The sequence below is a fragment of the Pelobates fuscus genome, chromosome 13, assembly GCF_036172605.1.
Source record: "Pelobates fuscus isolate aPelFus1 chromosome 13, aPelFus1.pri, whole genome shotgun sequence".
Taxonomy (NCBI): domain Eukaryota; kingdom Metazoa; phylum Chordata; class Amphibia; order Anura; family Pelobatidae; genus Pelobates; species Pelobates fuscus.
The window spans coordinates 3656564-3679247 of record NC_086329.1 but is presented as its reverse complement, the minus strand read 5'-3'; the positions used below and the strand labels follow the sequence as shown (position 1 = coordinate 3679247).

General features: G+C 38.5%; 1 protein-coding gene across 1 annotated transcript; it reads left to right on the top strand.

Annotated features, from left to right (window-relative positions):
- Positions 1-15191: 15191 nt before the first annotated feature.
- On the top strand, positions 15192-17480 carry LOC134582883 (uncharacterized). The gene is made up of 4 exons (XM_063439558.1): positions 15192-15264; positions 15386-15405; positions 16397-16420; positions 16850-17480. Exons 1-4 carry the CDS (start codon positions 15255-15257, stop codon positions 17387-17389), a joined length of 594 nt encoding a protein of 197 aa, XP_063295628.1. The 5' UTR covers positions 15192-15254; the 3' UTR covers positions 17390-17480.
- The last annotated feature ends 5204 nt before the right edge of the window (positions 17481-22684 follow it).

The following is a 22684-nucleotide window of genomic DNA, read 5'->3' as shown; positions in this document are numbered from 1 at the left end:
ATACATACATTAACACCACACATTCATTGATACATGTATACCGTCATACATGCATTAACACCACACATTCATTGATACATGTATACTGTCATACATTCATTAATACCACACATTCATTGATACATGTATACCTACATACATGCATTAACACCACACATTCATTGATACATGTATACCGTCATACATTCATTAACACCACACATTCATTGATACATGTATACCGTCATACATGCATTAACACCACACATTCATTGATACATGTTTACCTACATACATGCATTAACACCACACATTCATTGATACATGTATACCGTCATACATGCATTAACACCACACATTCATTGATACATGTATACGTCATACATGCATTAACACCACACATTCATTGATACATGTATACTGTCATACATTCATTAACACCACACATTCATTGATACATGTATACCGTCATACATTCATTAACACCACACATTCATTGATACATGTATACCGTCATACATGCATTAACACCACACATTCATTGATACATGTTTACCTACATACATGCATTAACACCACACATTCATTGATACATGTATACCGTCATACATGCATTAACACCACACATTCATTGATACATGTATACCGTCATACATGCATTAACACCACACATTCATTGATACATGTATACTGTCATACATTCATTAACACCACACATTCATTGATACATGTATACCGTCATACATGCATTAACACCACACATTCATTGATACATGTATACCGTCATACATGCATTAACACCACACATTCATTGATACATGTTTACCTACATACATGCATTAACACCACACATTCATTGATACATGTATACTGTCATACATTCATTAACACCACACATTCATTGATACATGTATACCGTCATACATACATTAACACCACACATTCCTTGATACATGTATACTGTTATACATGAATTAACACCACACATTCATTGATACATGTATACCTACATACATGCATTAACACCACACATTAATTGATACATGTATACCGTCATACATGCATTAACACCACACATTCATTGATACATGTATACCGTCATACATGCATTAACATCACACATTCATTGATACATGTATACCGTCATACATGCATTAACACCACACATTCATTGATACATGTATACCGTCATACATGCATTAACACCACACATTCATTGATACATGTATACCGTCATACATGCATTAACACCACACATTCATTGATACATGTATACCGTCATACAGAATCATATACCTAGTTCTATAACCCATGTGAACCAATCGGAAAGCTGGATGACTGTAACCAAGTGAGGGCCAGATTGTGCCATTTACTCTCTATTCAGACCTAGTTTAATTTGTGTCTAAGAAATATCTACAAGCCTTATAATTAAATAAATGATCGTTCAATAACATTCTCCACCCTGATTCGCCTCTCAGCTGGGGCTCATTAAAACCATTCCAGCTTACCTGGCATTTAATATATACTATATGATTATGGCTTTAATTATTGCTCAGACTGAACATAGGACAAGGTTTGTACATGACATGCAATAAGATCCCCAGATGATAAATATTAGTAGCACTAATAATTATTGACTAATCAAATTACACATTCCCTATGAATTCCATAACTGAGTGAATATACTGAGAATGTAAAACTATAGCAGATTGGTGGATGACCTCATGATAAAACACACATAGGGTTATTCACTCAAGTGGCAATTGTCTGGAATAAAAATTTAATTTCAACTTTGAATTCCTAACGCTTCTCAATTTAGTGAATGAGAATAACCCTGTGTCAAAATATCTCTTCTCAGTGCTTCTCATGGCTTACTCTTGGGGGCCCCATGCCCAAGTGCCAGATGGGTGCGCCACACCAGACCACATGCTGATACGTCGGGACAATATTTTCACCCGTTTCTGAGCGCAACCGAAGGCATGAGCCACAGCAACAGCACCTGAAGGCCAGAAGAGTGGATGGAGGATAGCAGGTATCTGGGCGCTTAAGCCTCCTCTAGGCCCGACTACCTCCCAAGCACCTATGTCTCCCACACTACGTGCGTCTGGGCTGAGAGCCATCAGGGATCCTCTCCCAACGCATCATCCACAGAGGCACCCTGTGCCTCAAGCGGCGAACTTCCACCGGGAGCTTTTGCCACATCCCAGTAGGGAAGGACTTGGACTCAACTGTGAGACCTCGAGTCCGTGGTACAGCGATGCAGGCGCTCAACATGACCCGGGGCTGGAGGGATGCGACGCTTAGCGTTTACCCTGGACTGCCTCCAAGTTGCCCCCACCTGTTCCCAATGACTTGGAGTAGGCTGACACTGGACTTTCCATCCAGGGCCGGCTTAGCTAAGCAAGCATCTACCCACATGTCCTGCTCACTAAATTCACACTGCACCCTAATTTTATGTATTAGGTTTATATCTGTGATTTAGTTCATTTTCTCTACCTGCTCTGCGCAATACTGTAGTTAACTGGAAGCTAACCTCACGAAAAGAGTGGGCATACATTGTTAATCTTGACACTTCCTAAAACCCTTTCAGTCCTGTGTTTCCTTTACCCCTTGGACACATCTCCGTCAGTCCTGTACCATGATAATGTCATTAGTAACCCTAGCTTGGGACACTTCCTAAGACCCTTTCAGTCCTGTGTTTCCTTTACCCCTTGGACATATCTCCGTGAGTCCAGTACCATGATAATGTCATTAGTAACCCTAGCTTGGGACACTTCCTAAGACCCTTTCAGTCCTGTGTTTCCTTTACCCCTTGGACATATCTCCGTCAGTCCAGTACCATGATAATGTCATTAGTAACCCTAGCTTGGGACACTTCCTAAGACCCTTTCAGTCCTGTGTTTCCTTTACCCCTTGGACATATCTCCGTCAGTCCAGTACCATGATAATGTCATTAGTAACCCTAGCTTGGGACACTTCCTAAGACCCTTTCAGTCCTGTGTTTCCTTTACCCCTTGGACATATCTCCGTCAGTCCAGTACCATGATAATGTCATTAGTAACCCTAGCTTGGGACACTTCCTAAGACCCTTTCAGTCCTGTGTTTCCTTTACGCCTTGGACATATCTCCGTCAGTCCCGTACCATGATAATGTCATTAGTAACCCTAGCTTGGGACACTTCCTAAGACCCTTTCAGTCCTGTGTTTCCTTTACCCCTTGGACATATCTCCGTCAGTCCAGTACCATGATAATGTCATTAGTAACCCTAGCTTGGTACACTTCCTAAGACCCTTTCAGTCCTGTGTTTCCTTTACCCCTTGGACATATCTCCGTCAGTCCCGTACCATGATAATGTCATTAGTAACCCTAGCTTGGGACACTTCCTAAGACCCTTTCAGTCCTGTGTTTCCTTTACCCCTTGGACATATCTCCGTCAGTCCCGTACCATGATAACGTCATTAGTAACCCTAGCTTGGGACACTTCTACTATTTCACCTGAACTTATGGCTAGTTCCACGAGATTCTGTATGTTCCATTAAACTTGGCATTTTGCAATTACTGTCAAATTATTCAGCTTGTGTCGACTAGCCATGGAAGTGTAGCCTATCCATTACCTAAAAATGTGCTGATCTATAGTATACACTCCTTTGTCTTGCTACGTCATGTCTTTGCAAGGTTTCCTGTGTATACCATACATTATCTGTAATGCTCGTGCACAACCAAAATAAAGAATTTAAAAAAAAATCTATTTCCTTCCAAAACTTCCATAGTTCTTGATTTCTCTTATTTTTCGCTTTTAATGCAGTACACAGAGCACATAGATGGGACGGGATTTACTGGCGTACACAAGCATTCCAATTATGCTGTATATTTTTATAATGACAGAGTAAATAATGCCAGTTGGCAGCAGTTTGATTAATAGTTAATATATTCAGATTGACATCTGCTATATTAAGTTTGTAATAATGATTAAAGAATTAGGCTGACTATATGAAATCATGTTAGGGAGGCTGCTAAACGTTGATTTTGATCCAGTTCAGATAATTAATTTTTTCCTCCACCCAAAACACAAATGTCAGCTTGTATAACCCAAAATAGAAACTGTGAGGGTTCGGTGCGTCCACGAGTTTGGTTTCCGGGTTCTGTTAGGACCAGTGATTTATTAATATCACACTGTTTGGAAAAATAAAAAGCCTTCTACCATATTGCTGCTGTTATATTTATTTTAAATAATAGTTAGATCTATCCATTAACAGAAACCACATTGGTTTTTTTTAATCCTAGTCTTACCGTGCTAGATTGTGCAAACCCGCATTAAATTTTTATTTTATGTTTTAAATCCTAATATTTGGATTCTGGTAACGTCTCCCTATCACGCTCTTACTTGCTCATGTATTGTGCAATAAACTGTGCTCGCCCGATGGTTAAACGCTGGGCCAGCTCTCACTTTTGGTAGGAATTGGTTTATATTTACACTGATTCCATTATCTGTCCTATTCCTATAGATAGAATACAATGAACCCCATGGAATCTGAGCCCGTATAACCGAGTATTGCTATGCAGGTGATGAGCTCTTCAGTAAACCATATTTCTTCTCCTAATTGTAGTTTGAAATTTTTATTATTTTATAGCAGAAACTAATCACAGTTGAATTACAGCCACAAATTCAGCTTAAACACCTCAATGTGCTTTAGTGAGCAGTTATACTATATCATCTAAATTCACCAAATTGGAATATAAGCCCATTGTGCGTGTTATCCGTCTGTATGTGTTATCGGTCTGTGTGTGTTAGCTATCTGTATGTTATCTGTGTGTGTGTGTGTTTTCTGTCTGTATGTGTTATCTGTGTGTGTGTGTGTGTGTGTGTGTTATCTGTCTGTATGTGTTATCCGTCTGTGTGTGTATCTGTCTGTATGTGTTATCTGTGTGGGTGTTATCTGTGTGTGTGTTTTCTGTCTGTATGTGTTATCTGTGTGTGTGTGTCTGTGTGTTATCTGTCTGTATGTGTTATCCGTCTGTGTGTGTTATCTGTGTGTGTATCTGTCTGTATGTGTTATCTGTGTGGGTGTTATCTGTGTGTGTTTTCTGTCTGTATGTGTTATCTGTGTGTGTGTGTCTGTGTGTTATCTGTCTGTATGTGTTATCCGTCTGTGTGTGTTATCTGTATGTGTTATCTGTGTGGGTGTTATCTGTGTGTGTGTGTTATCTGTCTGTATGTGTTATCTGTGTGTGTGTGTGTGTTATCTGTCTAGGTATGTTATCTGTCTGTGTGTTATCTGTGTGTGTGTTATCTGTCTGTATGTGTTATCTCTGTGTGTGTTATCTGTTTATGTATGTTATCTGTGTGTGTGTTATCTGTCTGTGTGTGTGTTATCTCTCTGTATGTGTTATCTATGTGGGTGTTATCTGTGAAAAAAGAGATGGTAGGAGACCGCACCCCAAATAATATAAAATAAATATATATAAATATATACGTACACAATTCTTTTGATAATTGTACACACAGTTGACCTCAAAGATAAAAACAAAAATTATACAATAGTGCAGTACAGTACAGTTGGTGAAGAGTGGTGAGATAATCTTATGTGATAGCACTCACATTTGTTAGAGCTAACTCAACTGTACTACACATGCACGGAATAATCCCCGCCTGAGGATGTGTGTAGATGTAGATGTCTCTGATGTCTCAAATAGGATGCAGTATGCAGGACATATATAAAAAAATACTGAAATATACTTCTATGGTGAAGTAAGTACTTCTGGGTGTAAAAGAAGAATCAAGTAATGTATTTACATTTACTAGAGCAGAACTTGCTCTAGTGTATACAGCATGGGTGGTATGATCCCCACCTAAGGATATAATGGTGCCAGGAAGTAAAAATAAATAAGTAAAATAAAATGTATTATTTATTATACAAAAGTACTAAAAACAATAATAGGTAACTTCAAAGGGTTCTACTGACGCATTTCGCCTGTCCAAGGCTTCTTCAAGAGTGTAGTGAAGTCCTCATAAGTTCCATTTATATAGACAGTCTAATAACAGATTACTTCCTGGCTTCCTGTAACCATCCTGGAACGCACGCGTCATACCGGGAGTGACGCAGTGTTATCCAGTACGGTATTCTGTGCGTTCCAGCTTGGCGCCGCTGCGTTCCGGTCGGGTTATACCGTAATAATGTGAGTAAGTCTCATAAAGATAAGAGCTGTAAGAATGTCTGTATGGTATTCAATGAGGAATTGTCCTCTCATTGAATGCAATAGATTGATTTTTGGTCCGGGCGTGATGACATCACTTATGTTTTCATTGTGTTCCTCGCGTACCAGAAGTACGCATTCCGCCATGATGAAAGAGGGCAGTATGTGGGAAAGGGAAAGTATAAACTGTATCAGGGATAAGTAATGACATATGGTATTTCAAATCAACTTTAAACTCCAATAAGAATAGCTAATAGCCCAGCTCTCAGACCTGCTGGAATCACTATCTCAGCCACCACCATGCCACTACTTTATTCAGAATAAATCGCCTGCCGGAAAAGGGCATTAGTCGAGTGAACCCACACAAGCCCTCTATTGAACAGCATGGCATAAAGGCGATGCGGGATTGTTTTGTTGCTCCCAAACCCGAGGCAGAGCTAGTTAGCCTGGCCACACGGATGTCTTTGGACGCCATTTAATATATAGCTAACCGTGGCCGCAAACGCGGGCAGATTCTGGGTCCTTAACCATACATGTGTCAATACCCATTATGTTTTCTCTTTATGCTAGTTATTTTAGCTAAAGCTCACTCTGTTGGATTAAATGCTTAGCTAAGCTTAAAAAATATAAAAAAAATTGTGCGAATTATCACGCCACTGTCTAACCTATGTGAATCCTGAGATACGCTGTTGTGGCGTCTGTTGAAATGTCTGTAACCTCCCGCACAACAAAAATAAAGAATAAAAAAAAAAAATAATAGCTTGGTATATATTGATGATAAGATCATAAAAGTACATAAAATAAAAATAAACTAAAATGGAGGGAACTATTAAAAATAATACAAAAAGCTAAAAAGTTATTGGCATTTAAATTTACAAATAAGACCCTTAACAAAAAGCAGGATAACATGGTTGCCATTAAAATTAAGGATAAGACATAGTTATCTATATGATACATACTAAAGAAATTACATATAATACATAGTGAAATATTAAGATCTCTGTGCATGCTTCCGAATTATAATATTGTAAACAGAATGGACAAGTAAAACATGAATTAGTATTTAGGAATGGAAAATGGGTATTATATCAGAAAAAATAGTATTCGGGAATGGAAAATGGGTATTATATCAGAAAAATTAGTATTCGGGAATGGAAAATGGGAATTATATCGGAAAAATTAGTATTCGGGAATGGAAAATGGGTATTATATCAGAAAAATTAGTATTCGGGAATGGAAAATGGGAATTATATCGGAAAAATTAGTATTCGGGAATGGAAAATGGGTATTATATCGGAAATAATATGCCGAAAAAATGAAAAAAATATTACAAATATTAAAAACATGGGATGTTAATGATAAAAAATTAAATAAATCAAATTGTATATTTAACCCGTTTGGATGTAGAGTATCCATACAATGGACCCATTCCATTTCGGTTTCTCCGATTTTTTAAATAAAATCTCCACCTCTCCAGTGATTTTTTACAATAGAGATACCAATAAAAGTGAGATGCTTAGGGTTTCTTTCATGCACGCATGAAATGGGATGACACCGAGTGGTTGGTATATCCTTTCTCTATGTTCCTGCAATGTTCCGCTATTCGGGTTCTTAGTGGCCTAATGGTGCGTCCGATGTACTAGAGGCCACATGGGCACTCCAACAAATAAATCAAATGTTTGCTATTGCAGTCTTTGATATTATATATTTTACCAGTATTTGTTGATTTGAAAAGTGGTTCTTAGTCTTTCTGTTTGATTGTTTTTTTTTACATGCTATGCACGAATTACATTTGTAAAAACCTTTATTTTGGGACATGAAATTATCAATTTTTGTTTCGTATAGTTTTTTGTAAAGTGCATTTTTAAGTTTGGTGCACCTCTAAAGACAATTTTTGGTCTCTCGGGAATTAGATTTTTTAGAATATTGTCCTCTTTTTTTACAAGTGCCAGTGTTTATTCAGGATCTTTTTTAATTGTTTATTTTTATTATTATAGTCCAGCACTATGGGAAGTGAAGAATTTGCTTGTCTATTAATTTTTTCTTTGTGTATAGGGTCTTTTTGTTTTGTTTTTTGATTTATAGTAGACTCTATAGTTTTGGTGTCATATCCTTTTTTTATGAATCTCTTTTTAATAACTTCTGCCTGTTTTTAAAAATGGTGGTTTCCGATCAGTTTCTTCTTATTCTAATTATTTGGCTTTTGGGGATACTGTCTAACCATACTTTATTATGGCAGCTTTTTGTGTCTATGTATTTATTAACATGTACCTCTTAAAATTGCGTCCTTGTGTTTATTTTGTTATCTTTTATATAAATATTGAGGTCCAAGTATGTGATTTAACTATCGCTAATATCTGCAGTTAAAAATATTCCCTCTTTATTGGAATTTAAAAAAGCTAAAAAATCTTGTGCTGCAGTAGCGGATCCTCTCCAAATAAAAAGGAGATCTTCAAAAAGGAGATCTTCAATATATCTTTAGTAGGACACCAGGTTTTTCGCCCAGCCATGTCCACCTCAAATATACCTCTCTTCCCATTCTGCCATGTTGAGGTTTGCATAGCTGGGTGCAAACCTGGTGCCCATAGCTGTACCTCTCTTTTGTAAATAAAAACTGTCTTTAAACCAAAAATAGTTATTTTCTAAAATCAAGTTTATTCCTTCAATTAAAAAATTCATTTGGTCCTGCATCATAGAGTCACCTCCCAGGTAATTTTTTCACATTTTTTGAGCAAATCCATAGTATCTTTTAAGTAAGATTTGGTCTTAACAACATAGCCATCTAAATATAATTGATAAAGAGCCGCAAAAGAGATTTAGAAGAAGACGATCAGGCAGGAGAAAGGGAGACAAAGATTTTAAACAAAAAACCCAATACTACCCCTACGGGCATTTTTAATCTATCACAAAAAAAGTTTACACAAAACTCAGATAGATGTTCTAAAAAGAGGATTCAAATTTGCCCCAACTAAATCATATAATTCTTTTCTTACATACATAGATATCAAAACATTTGTAAGACACGCCACCCTAAAATGCTTTTTTGTCTCGAAATCTAATAATACACAAGAAAATGCAGATAAACTCCAAGAAACAAACACTGATAAAGAGTACACAAAAAGCAACTTAAAGAATAAGTCAACATTTTACCCATCACATTACAAATCTAGTGCGTTGGATATTTTTGAGAAAAATGTGTGTAAGGATCTCAAAATTCTAGTGAATAAAACTGAAGATAAACCAAATCTAAATAGAAATGAAAGACAGATATTAAAAGATTTATACAACGACGAGTCAATAGTTATCAAACCCGCCGATAAGGGTGTTGGTCTTGTTATGCTATCAAAAGAACAATATGAAGAAGAAGCTTACAAACAGTTGAATGATATAAATACATATATCAAACTAAATAAAAACCCTACATCATATATTAACCCCTTAAGGACCGAGGACGGTTCAGGACCGTCATCGGCATTTTTGCATTGCCGACCGAGGACGGTCCTGAACCGTCCTAACGGTCCAATGTACTTACCCGATCGCCGTCGTTCCCCCGGCGGCGATCGGCGGTGCTCCCGTTGTGGGGAGACTGCCTGCAGCCCAGACAGTCTCCCCATGGCGGATTAGGACCCCTGTGGCCATGTGATCACCCAACAGGGCGACCACATGGTCACAATAGGTGTCCTAGTCTCTGCCTGCAGGGGGACTGTCTGTGCTGACAGGCAGTCTCCCTGCTTAGTGTAAAATCATAAAAAAATAAAGTTTAAAGTTAATAAATAAAAATAATAATTATATATGTGTATATATATATATGATATATAGACGTATATTATATATATATAATATACGTCTAAATATCATATATATAATGTCATACTAAGTGTATTTTTATATTAATATGTACATATATTAATATAAAAATACACTTATAATTAAATTACACATGTGTATATATATAATATATATAATAACTATATATATTGTATATATATTATTATAAACTACAAATAATAAGTAATTTAAATAAAACTAAAAAAAATTTAAAATAATAATAAAAATTTAAAAAAAAATTATATATCTATACGAAATTTTATTCTAACTGTATTTTGATATTAATATATATATATTTATTTCAAAATACACTTAGAATGAAATTGTGTATATATCTATGTATATATAAATAAATAAAAAGAATACGAACTATTCATATGTCCATATACAAAATTACATAAATAATTATATAAATATACACGTAGACTTCAAATATATAAATATGCATATATATTTAAATTCTACGTGCGTATTTATGTAATATTTTTACATAATTAAGTTATTTTATTGATTGCAATTTAAGGGACCTGCCTGCCAACCCAGGCCGAAAGTCCAGAGAATTTAATTTGCTATCACTGTATTTTACCCTGTAACGTTCTACGACACCCTAAAACCTGTACATGGGGGGTACTGTTTTACTCGGGAGACTTCGCTGAACACAAATATTAGTGATTCAAAACAGTAAAACATATCACAGCGATGATATTGTCAGCGAAAGTGACTTTTTTTGCATTTTTCACACACAAACAGCACTTTTACTGATGATATAATTGTTGTGATACATTTTCCAGTTTTGAAACACTAATATTTGTGTTCAGCAAAGTCTCCTGGGTATAACAGTACCCCCCATGTACAGGTTTTATAGCGTTTTTGAAAGTTACAGGGTCAAATATATGGGTCATATTTTTACATTGAAAATGGCCAGGTTGGTTACGTTGCCTTTGAGAGCGTATAGTAGCCCAGGAATGAGAATTACCCCCATGATGGCATACCATTTGCAAAAGTAGACAACCCAAGGTATTGCAAATGGGGTATGTCCAGTCTTTTTTAGTAACCACTTAGTCACAAACACTGGCCAAAATTAGCGTTCAATTTAGTTTTTTACTTTTTTCACACACAAACAAATATGAACGCTAACTTTGGCCAGTGTTTGCGACTAAGTGGCTACTAAAAAAGTCTGGACATACCCCATATTGAATACCCTGGGTTGTCTACTTTAAAAAAAATATGTACATGTGGGGTGTTATTTAGCGATTTATGACAGATAATAGTGTTACAATGTCACTATTGATACATTTTAAAAAATATAGGTGTGGCAAAACTAGCCACTTCTGGACTGTAGTTATTAAAGGTTGTCCGTAGGCTGAATATGTACTGTGTATTTTAACCTGTGTATGTACCGTATTGTGGCCGTTCGCATGCTGGCAGCCGTAAGCATTCGTACAACGAAACACGGCTATCCTGGCCGTTCGCCGTACGAATACGGGCTCCCCAGGTCGACCACACATTCCCAAGTCGTGTGGTACCAATTCACCGATTGCAACATTGTTGCAATCGGTAATTAAGGGCTCTCCGAGGTGGCCGTCGATCCACTACCGACCATGCGGCGGTCGGCCATCTTGGATCCTTTGTCCCTGCAGCGGTGTTCGGTCGTCGAGAGCCTGGAACTGAAAACGGCTACTCGATGATTTGAACGCCGCTGGACTTCCAGAGCGTTCGGGAGTCCCGCGTTCGGTACATTGTATGTCCCGTACTTATTCGGTACTTTTAAACTCACTTTAATGTTTTATTGTATTATGTGCGGCGTTCGGTCAATTCAGCTGGGATCGGAGCGGTATTCTCACAAAGTGTGCGCTCCGACCTCAGCTATCTACCGAACGTTCAACTATTGCAAAGTACCGAATATTGTGTAATTTCTGTATTTTAATGTCAATTGTCGGTTTTGCTGCACGAGGAGATAATCCACTTAGTCGTCCATTTTAGTGGGAGTATCTTTCTCGTGCAGCAAGGCCTGTTGGGAAAGTCACAGTGCATGGTGGGAGAAATCCCCTGGAATTACTGTCTGGAAACCCCTTGCATGGGGAACTGTATAAATATGCTGCCTGTGAATAAACCGAGTTAGTTGACTCCCAGACTGTGTTTCGTCCGGTTATTGGGAGGATTGGGAATATTGCCTTGCTTTCTACTCTGACTGTGGATTTCCTAGATGTACCAACGGATATCGTATGCTGATACATTGCATTCCGTTACAATAGGTTTTGAAACCGCAATATCCTACTTGTACCTATAGCCCTATAACATGCAAAAAAATAGCAAAAAGCATGTAAACACTGGGTATTTTTAAACTCAGGACAAAATTTTGAATCTATTTAGCAGTTTTTTTCATTCGCTTTTGTAGATGAGTAAAAGATTTTTTACATAAAAGTCAAAAAACATGTATTTTTTTCAATTTTTCATCATATTTTTTCATTTTTTAAAAATTAAATTAGATGAGATTATATAAATAATGGTATGTAAAGAAAGCCCCTTTTGTCCTGAAAAAAAACAATATATAATTTGTATGGGAACAGTAAATGAGAGAGCGGAAAATTACAGCTAAACACAACCACCACAAAAGTGTCAAAAAGATGCCTGGTCGCAAATGTACAACATCGCAAAAAAAGTCCGGTCCTTAAGGGGTTAAAAGAAGATTCAGAGAGTATTTGGAAAAGGGGAATAGAGGCTGGGATCTTGAAAAAAAAAGAATTTAATTATATCAACATTCAACATCCCAGAAACCCGGTTATCTATTTCCTGCCAAAAATCCATAATAGTTTAAAATCCCCCAAGACGACCAATTGTTTCCGTATTGGATCTCTTCTCTCCAATTTATCGGAATATGTAGATATCCTACCACAGCCCCATGTTGTTAAGACCAAATCTTACTTAAAAGATACTATGTATTCGCTCAAAAAATAGAAAGAATTACCTGGGAAGATAACTTTTTATTAATCACCAGTGACGTACAATCATTGTACACTATCATCCAACACGATAAAGGATGTCACGCAGTATGATCAATACTGGAGAAGGATGACTCTATGATGCAGGACAAAAGTAATTTTTTAATTGAAGGAATAAACTTGATTTTAGAAAATAACTATTTTTGGTTTAAAGACAGTTTTTATTTACAAAAGAGAGGTACAGCTATGGGCACCAGGTTTGTGCCCAGCTATGCAAACCTCTACATGGCAGAATGGGAAGAGAGGTATATTTGGGGTGGACATGGCTGGGCGAAAAACCTGGTGTCCTACTCAACATATATTGATGATCTCCTTTTTATTTGGAGAGGATCAGCTACTGCAGCACAAGATTTTTTTTTAGCTTTTTTAAATTCCAATAAAGAGGGAATATTTTTAACTGCAGATATTAGCGATAGTTAAATCACATACTTGGACCTCAATATTTATATAAAAGATAACAAAATAAACACAAGGATGCAATTTAAAGAGGTACATGTCAATAAATACATAGACACAAAAAGCTGCCATAATAAAGTATGGTTAAACAGAATCCACAAAAGCCAAATAATTAGATCCATCTTCTGTCAGAACTCATCATTACAATGTCATAGGAATTAATTTACCGTATTTAGAAGATCATACCAAGAAATTGTCTTAAACATAGTAATTATTTCACAAGAAACATTACTGTTATTATATAAAGGTTTTTATTTAACTATTTAATTTCAGCCTAGGGTGTGTTATTAAATTTATATTGCAGATCTCGTTAAAAGTCATACATGTAATTGAGCCCTGTAGGACTCGCCTTTGAAGTGGATGCCATGTCACTTGATTACATGGGACAACACCTATTTCATCCACAATAAATAGAGATTCATGGGTTCTCTCAGCACAGTCTACTACCTGCTCACAAGGTAAGCAATGCTAGTAACCTGCTCACAAGGTAAGCAATGCCATACTCGGAGCATTCTGGACTGTGGAACACTGAGGGAACATCATGCGACAGATATCGTGCGATAGACATCCAACTTACTATGTGATAGATGCCATGTGATTGTCGTTTTGGGATAGGCATCATATGATTGTGATCATGCCATTGACCATGCAATGGACTTTATGTGATAGATGTAATGTGCTAGACCTCGTGTGATAGACATCATGTGACCATACAATTCATGCTGGGTTTACAGGAATTTAATGTATATATTGTAATGTAATGTAATGTATATATTGTAATGTATATCTTAAAGCGGCACTATCACCATCTAGGGAATTTGCATTATTTGCAAAGACCCCGGACAGTGACATCACCGGGGGAGGCACACAAAAGTGAGTCCTACTTACCAGAACCTGTCCCTCGTGGGTGCCGCCATCCTCTTCTGGCCATGCTCAAAGAAGCTTACAATCTATCTCTAACTAAGATAATGCTATCCAGCCATTTAAGCTCTATTAGTCATTTGAAAGTTGCCGTTACTAATGTCCCAGTGACATTATATACATTATATAGTAATAGTGCACGTTAGAAGTATATTTAGTTTGCCATGGTCTTGGAGCCTTATATTGAAGTATTCAGTCTGTCCTTGATGACTTTCCTTGGAATTAATATATTGTCTACCTGGAAAACAACGTGGAGCTTGACAGAACTGTAATTTGCTGATTATATTGCTTTATACCGGAAGATGTGAAATTCACTTTGAATGTTTTTCAAGTCTTGATCTGCAGTTCTGAGATTGCTAGTATCAGGGCGAGAAGCCATAGCGTGGAGTGTGGAAGCCCTTTTTTCAGTCATGTTAATTAACTGCTTAGTAAATAAGCCCCTCTGCTGAAAGCCATTGTTTAGTTATGTTTAAAAATCACGTTTGATCCCACCCTCATCTAATCAAAGAGGAATTAATCAACGCATTTGTAAAAAGATCTGAAATTGATGGGAAGTCCAAAACGAAGCCACATGTGTGATTTCTCTGTATTAGGATACGCGTTTCTGAATGAATGCATCTCGGCCAATCGCATCTTCTTCTCTCCATCGTCAATATTCTTCTTCTGTTGTGGTAGTCCCCCCCATTATCTCCTAACTGCGCAGCCGTGTCGCTCTAAATCCTCACTGATTAATACATCGTGTTTATTGATTAATATCCACTAAATGTGTCTTCTCTATATTCTCGTAGACATAATAATAAAATAAAAGTCTGTATTTGTTATCCCCAGGCCTTTTGTCCAACCCTGTCTGTGAAAACAAGTCGAATCGCAGAAATGGAAGGAGGTGAGGTTATTTCTTTAAATGGTTGCTTTGCGGTGACAATGAGAAATGTCTTTCTATAAACATGTTCATGTTTTTATATGAAATCATGACGATTCAATATGATGTGTTTTTGTATTTACAGCTCCAAACCCCTCCAAAAAGGTGAGCTGATCTCTTCTCTTTACATTCCTGGGCGGGCTCTCAGCCATTAGAGCTGACTATCTCTAAATTCCTGTATTCCGTAGGTTGTATCCATGTTTCTGTTAACATGCCCCATCATCCTGTCCGCTCGTTACCGGACATCTGGTTCTGTTTTGTTTTATTTCTCGCTTCATTTTACTACATTTAGAATTCATTTCTCTTGTACCTTGACTTCTTTTTATGTTTTTGGGGTCTTTACTTTTTAAACATACTTAAAATGTCCTTTTTGATCGCTACATACATAATATTCAGATACCAAATGTATGTTGCCAGGAGCCCAGCTGTAAACAGAGAATTTAGAAAGTTATAATTTAAAGATTCATTAATGTCGGAGTCTGTGAACATCCCATGATTGCTTTTCTTTTTGAATTGACTCCTCTCTGCTGGTGACTCTGGCTTGCCCTCTGTTTGCGCTCACATTACTAAATCGCCCAGACTCTCAGTGGCAGATTGTCCCCTACTCGCAGCTCTGTAAGAAGTCCCTAAAACACGTCTCTATGGGAAAGCTGGTCATACGCCAGTAATTTCCTGTGATTTGCCAAATTACTATAGAAAAGGGGAATGGGCAGAATAGAGAGGGAAAGGTTCGGGCGGGAAGGACACGTTTCCCAGAATTCTCTCACGGTGCCATTTTCGTAGATGTAGAGTTTTTTTCCATATATTGAATAGATGGTGGTGTCATACTTCCACATACTTCTTCCGGTGCTCCTTCCTCTGTATTGCAAGCTCTTTGATCAGAGGCATACTTACTCTTATAGCTGTTTGCATTAACTTGATAGTTTTTAATGTGTTGCTTTAAGATCCCCAATACACAGCTCTGTTACTAAATAAATATTATTGGAAATACAGTCATTCCATCAAGGTGCTGCTCTGTGCCTGTTTCTGGTATGATGTTCATGGAGTTTGTTCTCACACCATTTATAATTACGTTGTTTTTTTTTTCCCCCTTTAGCCCTCTGGCAATAAGCAAAGCTTGGTAAGTAGGATTTGACTTTTATAGTAAAAGGACATACTGTACCTTGGTACTTTATAGATCATTTAATCTTTTGAATAGGGGAGAGGACACACAAAATACAAAATCAATGTTTACCAGAACTTTAAACAGGGAGGTGACACTTACTGCCCTTGCTCTAACAAAAATCCACAGTTTGGGGGTTTACTCTTATCCCAAATTTACAATAGCTTCCTGTGTATTATTTTATCAATGTACTCTATTAAAAAATATATATATAATAATGTTTTAGAACACTGATCCCCAGTCCTCAAAGGTTCTGGTTTTAATGACAGTATACCTGCTTGAACATAATGGGAACTAACTCCTAGACCGTGTGCTTGGAGAGGGAAATTATGTGTTGATTTCTATAGCAAATAAATGGATATTTTAGTAACTTGATATCTTTTGCAGACATCTTGGGATGATAGTAAAGAAGACGGCAGCCAGGGCCGGGAACGAGGCCAACAAGGACAAGGCTGCGGAGTGCAACAAGGACAGGGGCAACAGGGCCAAGGTTGTGCAAGTCAGGGTAGTGGGCAACAAGGTAGCGGATATCAACAAGGACAGAATCAGGGTAGTGGGCAACAAGGTAGCGGATATCAACAAGGACAGAATCAGGGTAGTGGCCAGCAAAGCGGCTGTGGCCAACAGCAGGGACAGGATCGCGGCAGTGGGGGTGACAACTACCAACAAGGACAGAATCAGGGTAGTGGGCAACAAGGTAGCGGATATCAACAAGGACAGAATCAGGGTAGTGGCCAGCAAAGCGGCTCTGGCCAACAGCAGGGACAGGATGGCGGCAGTGGGGGTGACAACTACCAACAAGGACAGGATGGCGGCAGTGGGCGTGCAGGTTTGGTGGGAGGACAAGGACAAGGTAGTGGACAGGATGCTGGCCAGGGACGTGGCAGTGATTCATCTTACTACTTTAGACAAGGAAAAGACAAGTAATGCACATGGTGTATAGCGTCCATGTATCCCTGTGTCATGTCCCCGCTTGTGCTGTATAACCTAACTCTATGTAAACTTATCCGTAACGCATCAAAATAAAAGCATTGTATCACGATCACTACTGCAATGTCTCATTTACTGTGTCTGCAGAATCAGACTTTCAATAATTATTTGTTTAATGGAAAGAGGGGTTTATTTAATCTAAAGGCGCAATGGGAGGGGCTCGATTTCCCAGATTAATTAGATGTAGCATAAATATGCAGAGGTCTTGGCTGTGTTCATGGTTACTTCTGTTTGGAAGGAAAATAGAAAGTGGGACAACAGGAGAGACAAAGGCATAGAACGTATCATTGGATGGGCGCCTGGTGGTAATATCAACTAAATATTGCTCAAAGTGGGTCAGGGAACACCAATCCCCGAATAGGAAGCATTTTGTGAAAACAACAAGAAGAGTTACTGTTACTTAGAGAATACAAATTAAAAATAAAATGAAAACCAAAATATTTTCGATTTTAAATAGCAGCAGGTTGTATAAAAATCAAATAAAACCACAGGTAAAAACAGGCATATAAAACCCAAACATAAAATAGCGCATGGGCTTAAAAAGAAATACAAAATTAAGAGCAATAGGTAAAAATGCCAAATACATAAGTCTTCTGAATATAATCTCTTAGATAAAGTTTCTAAAACATAGCCTCACAATATATGTAGTAACAGGTCTAAAGGCTGTGCAGCAAGGTGAAAACCGATTTCCTACAATAATATAGTACTTATAATCATGGAATCTGGTCATGGATGGGAAATGGCAATATTTACTAAGACTCTGGATTCCATTAAGAAAACAAGAGGTGAAATTAGAGGGAATGATCCCTAGGGCTCATTGCAATAAAACCACTTTTATTTGAATATCTCTAATTTGGTATTTTAATGGAACAATGTGGAATTATTCAAATTAACTAGACTGCAGTTAAGTTAATTAAAATTTTAATATTGCCACATTGTTCCATTCAAATACCCAATTAGAGATCTTCATTTGATTTCTCTAAGCTCAATTCTATTTAACCAAATCAGGGTTAAGCCCTAGGGTGGAATTGGTACCAACAACACTGACCAACCAATCTTGGTTAACTTTACTGAAAAATGTTTTTTTTTAAATTAATATCTAGACGTGCACTTTTATTTGAAAAATAGGATTAAAAACACTGACACCTGGTGGAATGTAAAAGAGCTGAATAGGGGATAGCCTCTGGAGTGGGGACGTGTGCTGATACCTGTTGGAAGGATGTGAGGGATGGGAGCTGAACTGTTCGGCACCAACGGCAGAATTGGCGTGCGTTCCAATTCACCTTCTGCATTCCTCTGGTTCAGCCACGCTTTCGATTTTGCTCGAACATCCTCTGGTGAACTGGAGCCCCTACTCCACGAAAGGAGTAAGGGAAATGGGGGAATTTGACCAATTGAACACGGTAGGCGCACGATTTTCGAGAAAACTGACTAGAGATAATTTTTTCCAGTTCAGCTGATTTGACGTTAAATTTGAATTTTCACTTTAAATTTAAATTTTTAAATTTTAAATTTTCACTGTCAGTACACTGCTCACAATGTTACAGCTTATTTCCGTTATCATGTTACATGCTTCCACTGTGGCATTTGGAAATTAATCAATAAATACAATCTTCAGCCAGTTGAGGCCCCTCTCTCTTGTAATACTTGTTACAGAATATGGCAGTTCTTGAATTCCTTGAATATTGGCTTTCTATTCTTTTCTCTCCCAGTTTTCTGTTGTAAGTATCTAGGAGCCGCGTGTGTGCTTGCTACTGTATGAAATATTATGGAACCATGCATGTGTGAAGGTAGTGGGTACCGTGTAGTGCTAACCCATTACTTATATTTAACCTAGCCCTTTAAATAACCAGACAAGAGACGTACGGGGTGACAAACAGGCCACAGCTTTATTAATTAACAACAAATATCGTTAACTCAACATATTAATATATCTGCAAACCTCAACCAAGAATACAACCTTGCCAACCAATCCCAACTATCTTGGGCGCCTGTCCTCCCCCTCGTTCTAATCACCAAACAGGCCTCACATCAACATCAATACTAACCACTAGCCGGCCTTTGGCTCAGTGGGCACGTCTGTTAACCCATACCTGTACTCCTCCCCCCAATCCAAACCCTCCTCTCTATTCCCCTTGGCCTGTCTCCTCAAGGTCTGATATGTAAATCCATGATATGAGATTACAATCATACAGACCCAATGTATTTCAGAAACCATCTCTCTCTGGTTCTACACTTTTAGTAACTAGTTGTAGCGGTATTTACCCTTTCCAGGGGCCGGCCGGGGTCCTCTGTTCGAGCCGCACGCGGTCCTGCTGCTTCACGAGCCGCGCGGCTCATCCGACGGCTGTAACAGAAAGGCGGGCAGTGACCGCGAGAAGTGGTCACGTATCCTGCCTGACTCTAAGAGTGCGCCGCGGGTCTCAGGCGCGCTCTTAAAGGAACAGTGGAGAGTCTAAATTGGAAAAGGTCTCCCATTGGTCCCTGTCATGCCACATTCCACATACACTCACCTTTTGGGGGCGTGGAGATGACAGGGACCAATCAAATTATTTGCTACGGTATATATACTCACCTTTTTCCCTTGGTTCCTTGCCCTATCGTGGTTTCTGTTTCAGTTCCCTTTAGCGCTTGTTGTGTTCAGTTGTGTTTCTTCGTACTTGACCTTGGCTTTGTTTCTGACTACGTTATCTCTTTATCCTTATCTGCTCTGTTTGCCGGCGTTCTGATTTTTGTGTACCAAGAGAGATATTATTCATTTCTATATGCATTTTATTTTTCAATCATTACAAACACACATTTGTGAAATACAGGCATAAGTAAACATATAAAAAATCCCAGTGACGGTTGCCCTTTAAGACGTGATATGACACGTTGTTTTGGCTCTTCCTTTTGTTAACTGGAATAGCTGCATTAGAAGATAAGGCTGCTTGTGACGTTATTACACGTGAAAACATCTACTAGCCGAACGAGATCCATGTATCCAATGCTGTAGTGGCCGCCATTACTTGCCAACTCTTACATTGCTAATTACTAAAGGCTTTCTCTTCCTGCCGTAGTTCTACTTGTTCGTCCTACTGATTTTATAATATATAAAATATCTAACCTTTAAGGACCGAGGCCTCTGATTTCAGACCAGACGCACCACACGTGCCCCGACATTGTAACATGTCGCCTGGACGCCATACATGATGCGGAACGCTCAAACTCTATAAATTTCCATTGACATGGCCCTGTTTCGCAACATGTATTTTTCTCATGACATGACTAAAACATGTAACCAATCACTACACAGTATCCCTATCCAGTATTGCTCTGTTGTGGTTTCTGTTTACCCAAGAGTGCGTTATATATTACTTATTACTTTGCTTTCTCACCTTGGCTTGTCTGACCATTCTTAATCTCTGTAACCCTGACCTTGGCTTCTCTGACCATTCTTAATCTCTGTAACTCTGACCTTGGCTTGTCTGACCATTATTAATCTCTGTAACCCTGATCTTGGCTTGTCTGACCATTATTAATCTCTGTAACCCTGACCTTGGCTTGTCTGACCATTCTTAATCTCTGTAACTCTGACCTTGGCTTGTCTGACCATTCTTAATCTCTGTAACCCTGACCTTGGCTTGTCTGACCATTCTTAATCTCTGTAACCCTGACCTTGGCTTGTCTGACCATTCTTAATCTCTGTAACCCTGACCTTGGCTTGTCTGACCATTCTTAATCTCTGTAACCCTGACCTTGATTTGTCTGACCATTCTTAATCTCTGTAACCCTGACCTTGGCTTGTCTGACCATTCTTAATCTCTGTAACCCTGACCTTGGCTTGTCTGACCATTCTTAATCTCCGCAACCCTGACCTTGGCTTGTCTGACCATTCTTAATCTCTGTAACCCTGACCTTGATTTGTCTGACCATTATTAATCTCTGTAACCCTGACCTTGGCTTGTCTGACCATTATTAATCTCTGTAACCCTGATCTTGGCTTGTCTGACCATTCTTAATCTCTGTAACCCTGATCTTGATTTGTCTGACCATTCTTAATCTCTGTAACCCTGACCTTGGCTTGTCTGACCATTCTTAATCTCTGTAACCCTGACCTTGGCTTGTCTGACCATTCTTAATCTCCGCAACCCTGACCTTGGCTTGTCTGACCATTCTTAATCTCTGTAACCCTGACCTTGATTTGTCTGACCATTATTAATCTCTGTAACCCTGACCTTGGCTTGTCTGACCATTATTAATCTCTGTAACCCTGATCTTGGCTTGTCTGACCATTATTAATCTCTGTAACCCTGACCTTGGCTTGTCTGACCATTCTTAATCTCTGTAACTCTGACCTTGGCTTGTCTGACCATTCTTAATCTCTGTAACCCTGACCTTGGCTTGTCTGACCATTCTTAATCTCTGTAACCCTGACCTTGGCTTGTCTGACCATTCTTAATCTCTGTAACCCTGACCTTGGCTTGTCTGACCATTCTTAATCTCTGTAACCCTGACCTTGATTTGTCTGACCATTCTTAATCTCTGTAACCCTGACCTTGGCTTGTCTGACCATTCTTAATCTCTGTAACCCTGACCTTGGCTTGTCTGACCATTCTTAATCTCCGCAACCCTGACCTTGGCTTGTCTGACCATTCTTAATCTCTGTAACCCTGACCTTGATTTGTCTGACCATTATTAATCTCTGTAACCCTGACCTTGGCTTGTCTGACCATTATTAATCTCTGTAACCCTGATCTTGGCTTGTCTGACCATTCGTAATCTCTGTAACCCTGATCTTGGCTTGTCTGACCATTATTAATCTCTGTAACTCTGACCTTGGCTTGTCTGACCATTCTTAATCTCTGTAACCCTGATCTTGGCTTGTCTGACCATTCTTAATCTCTGTAACCCTGATCTTGGCTTGTCTGACCATTCTTAATCTCTGTAACCCTGACCTTGGCTTGTCTGACCATTCTTAATCTCTGTAACTCTGACCTTGGCTTGTCTGACCATTCTTAATCTCTGTAACTCTGACCTTGGCTTGTCTGACCATTCTTAATCTCTGTAACTCTGACCTTGGCTTGTCTGACCATTATTAATCTCTGTAACTCTGACCTTGGCTTGTCTGACCATTCTTAATCTCTGCAATCCTGACCTTGGTTTGTCTGACCATTCTTAATCTCCGTAACCCTGACCTTGGCTTGTCTGACCATTATTAATCTCCGTAACCCTGACCTTGATTTGTCTGAC

Bases quoted from the DNA above. Each gene is read 5' to 3' on its own strand.
- LOC134582883 (XM_063439558.1), top strand. The intron at 15,406-16,396 runs GTGAGCTGATCT...TTCCCCCTTTAG, and splicing joins CTCCAAACCCCTCCAAAAAG to CCCTCTGGCAATAAGCAAAG. The intron at 16,421-16,849 runs GTAAGTAGGATT...TATCTTTTGCAG, and splicing joins CTGGCAATAAGCAAAGCTTG to ACATCTTGGGATGATAGTAA.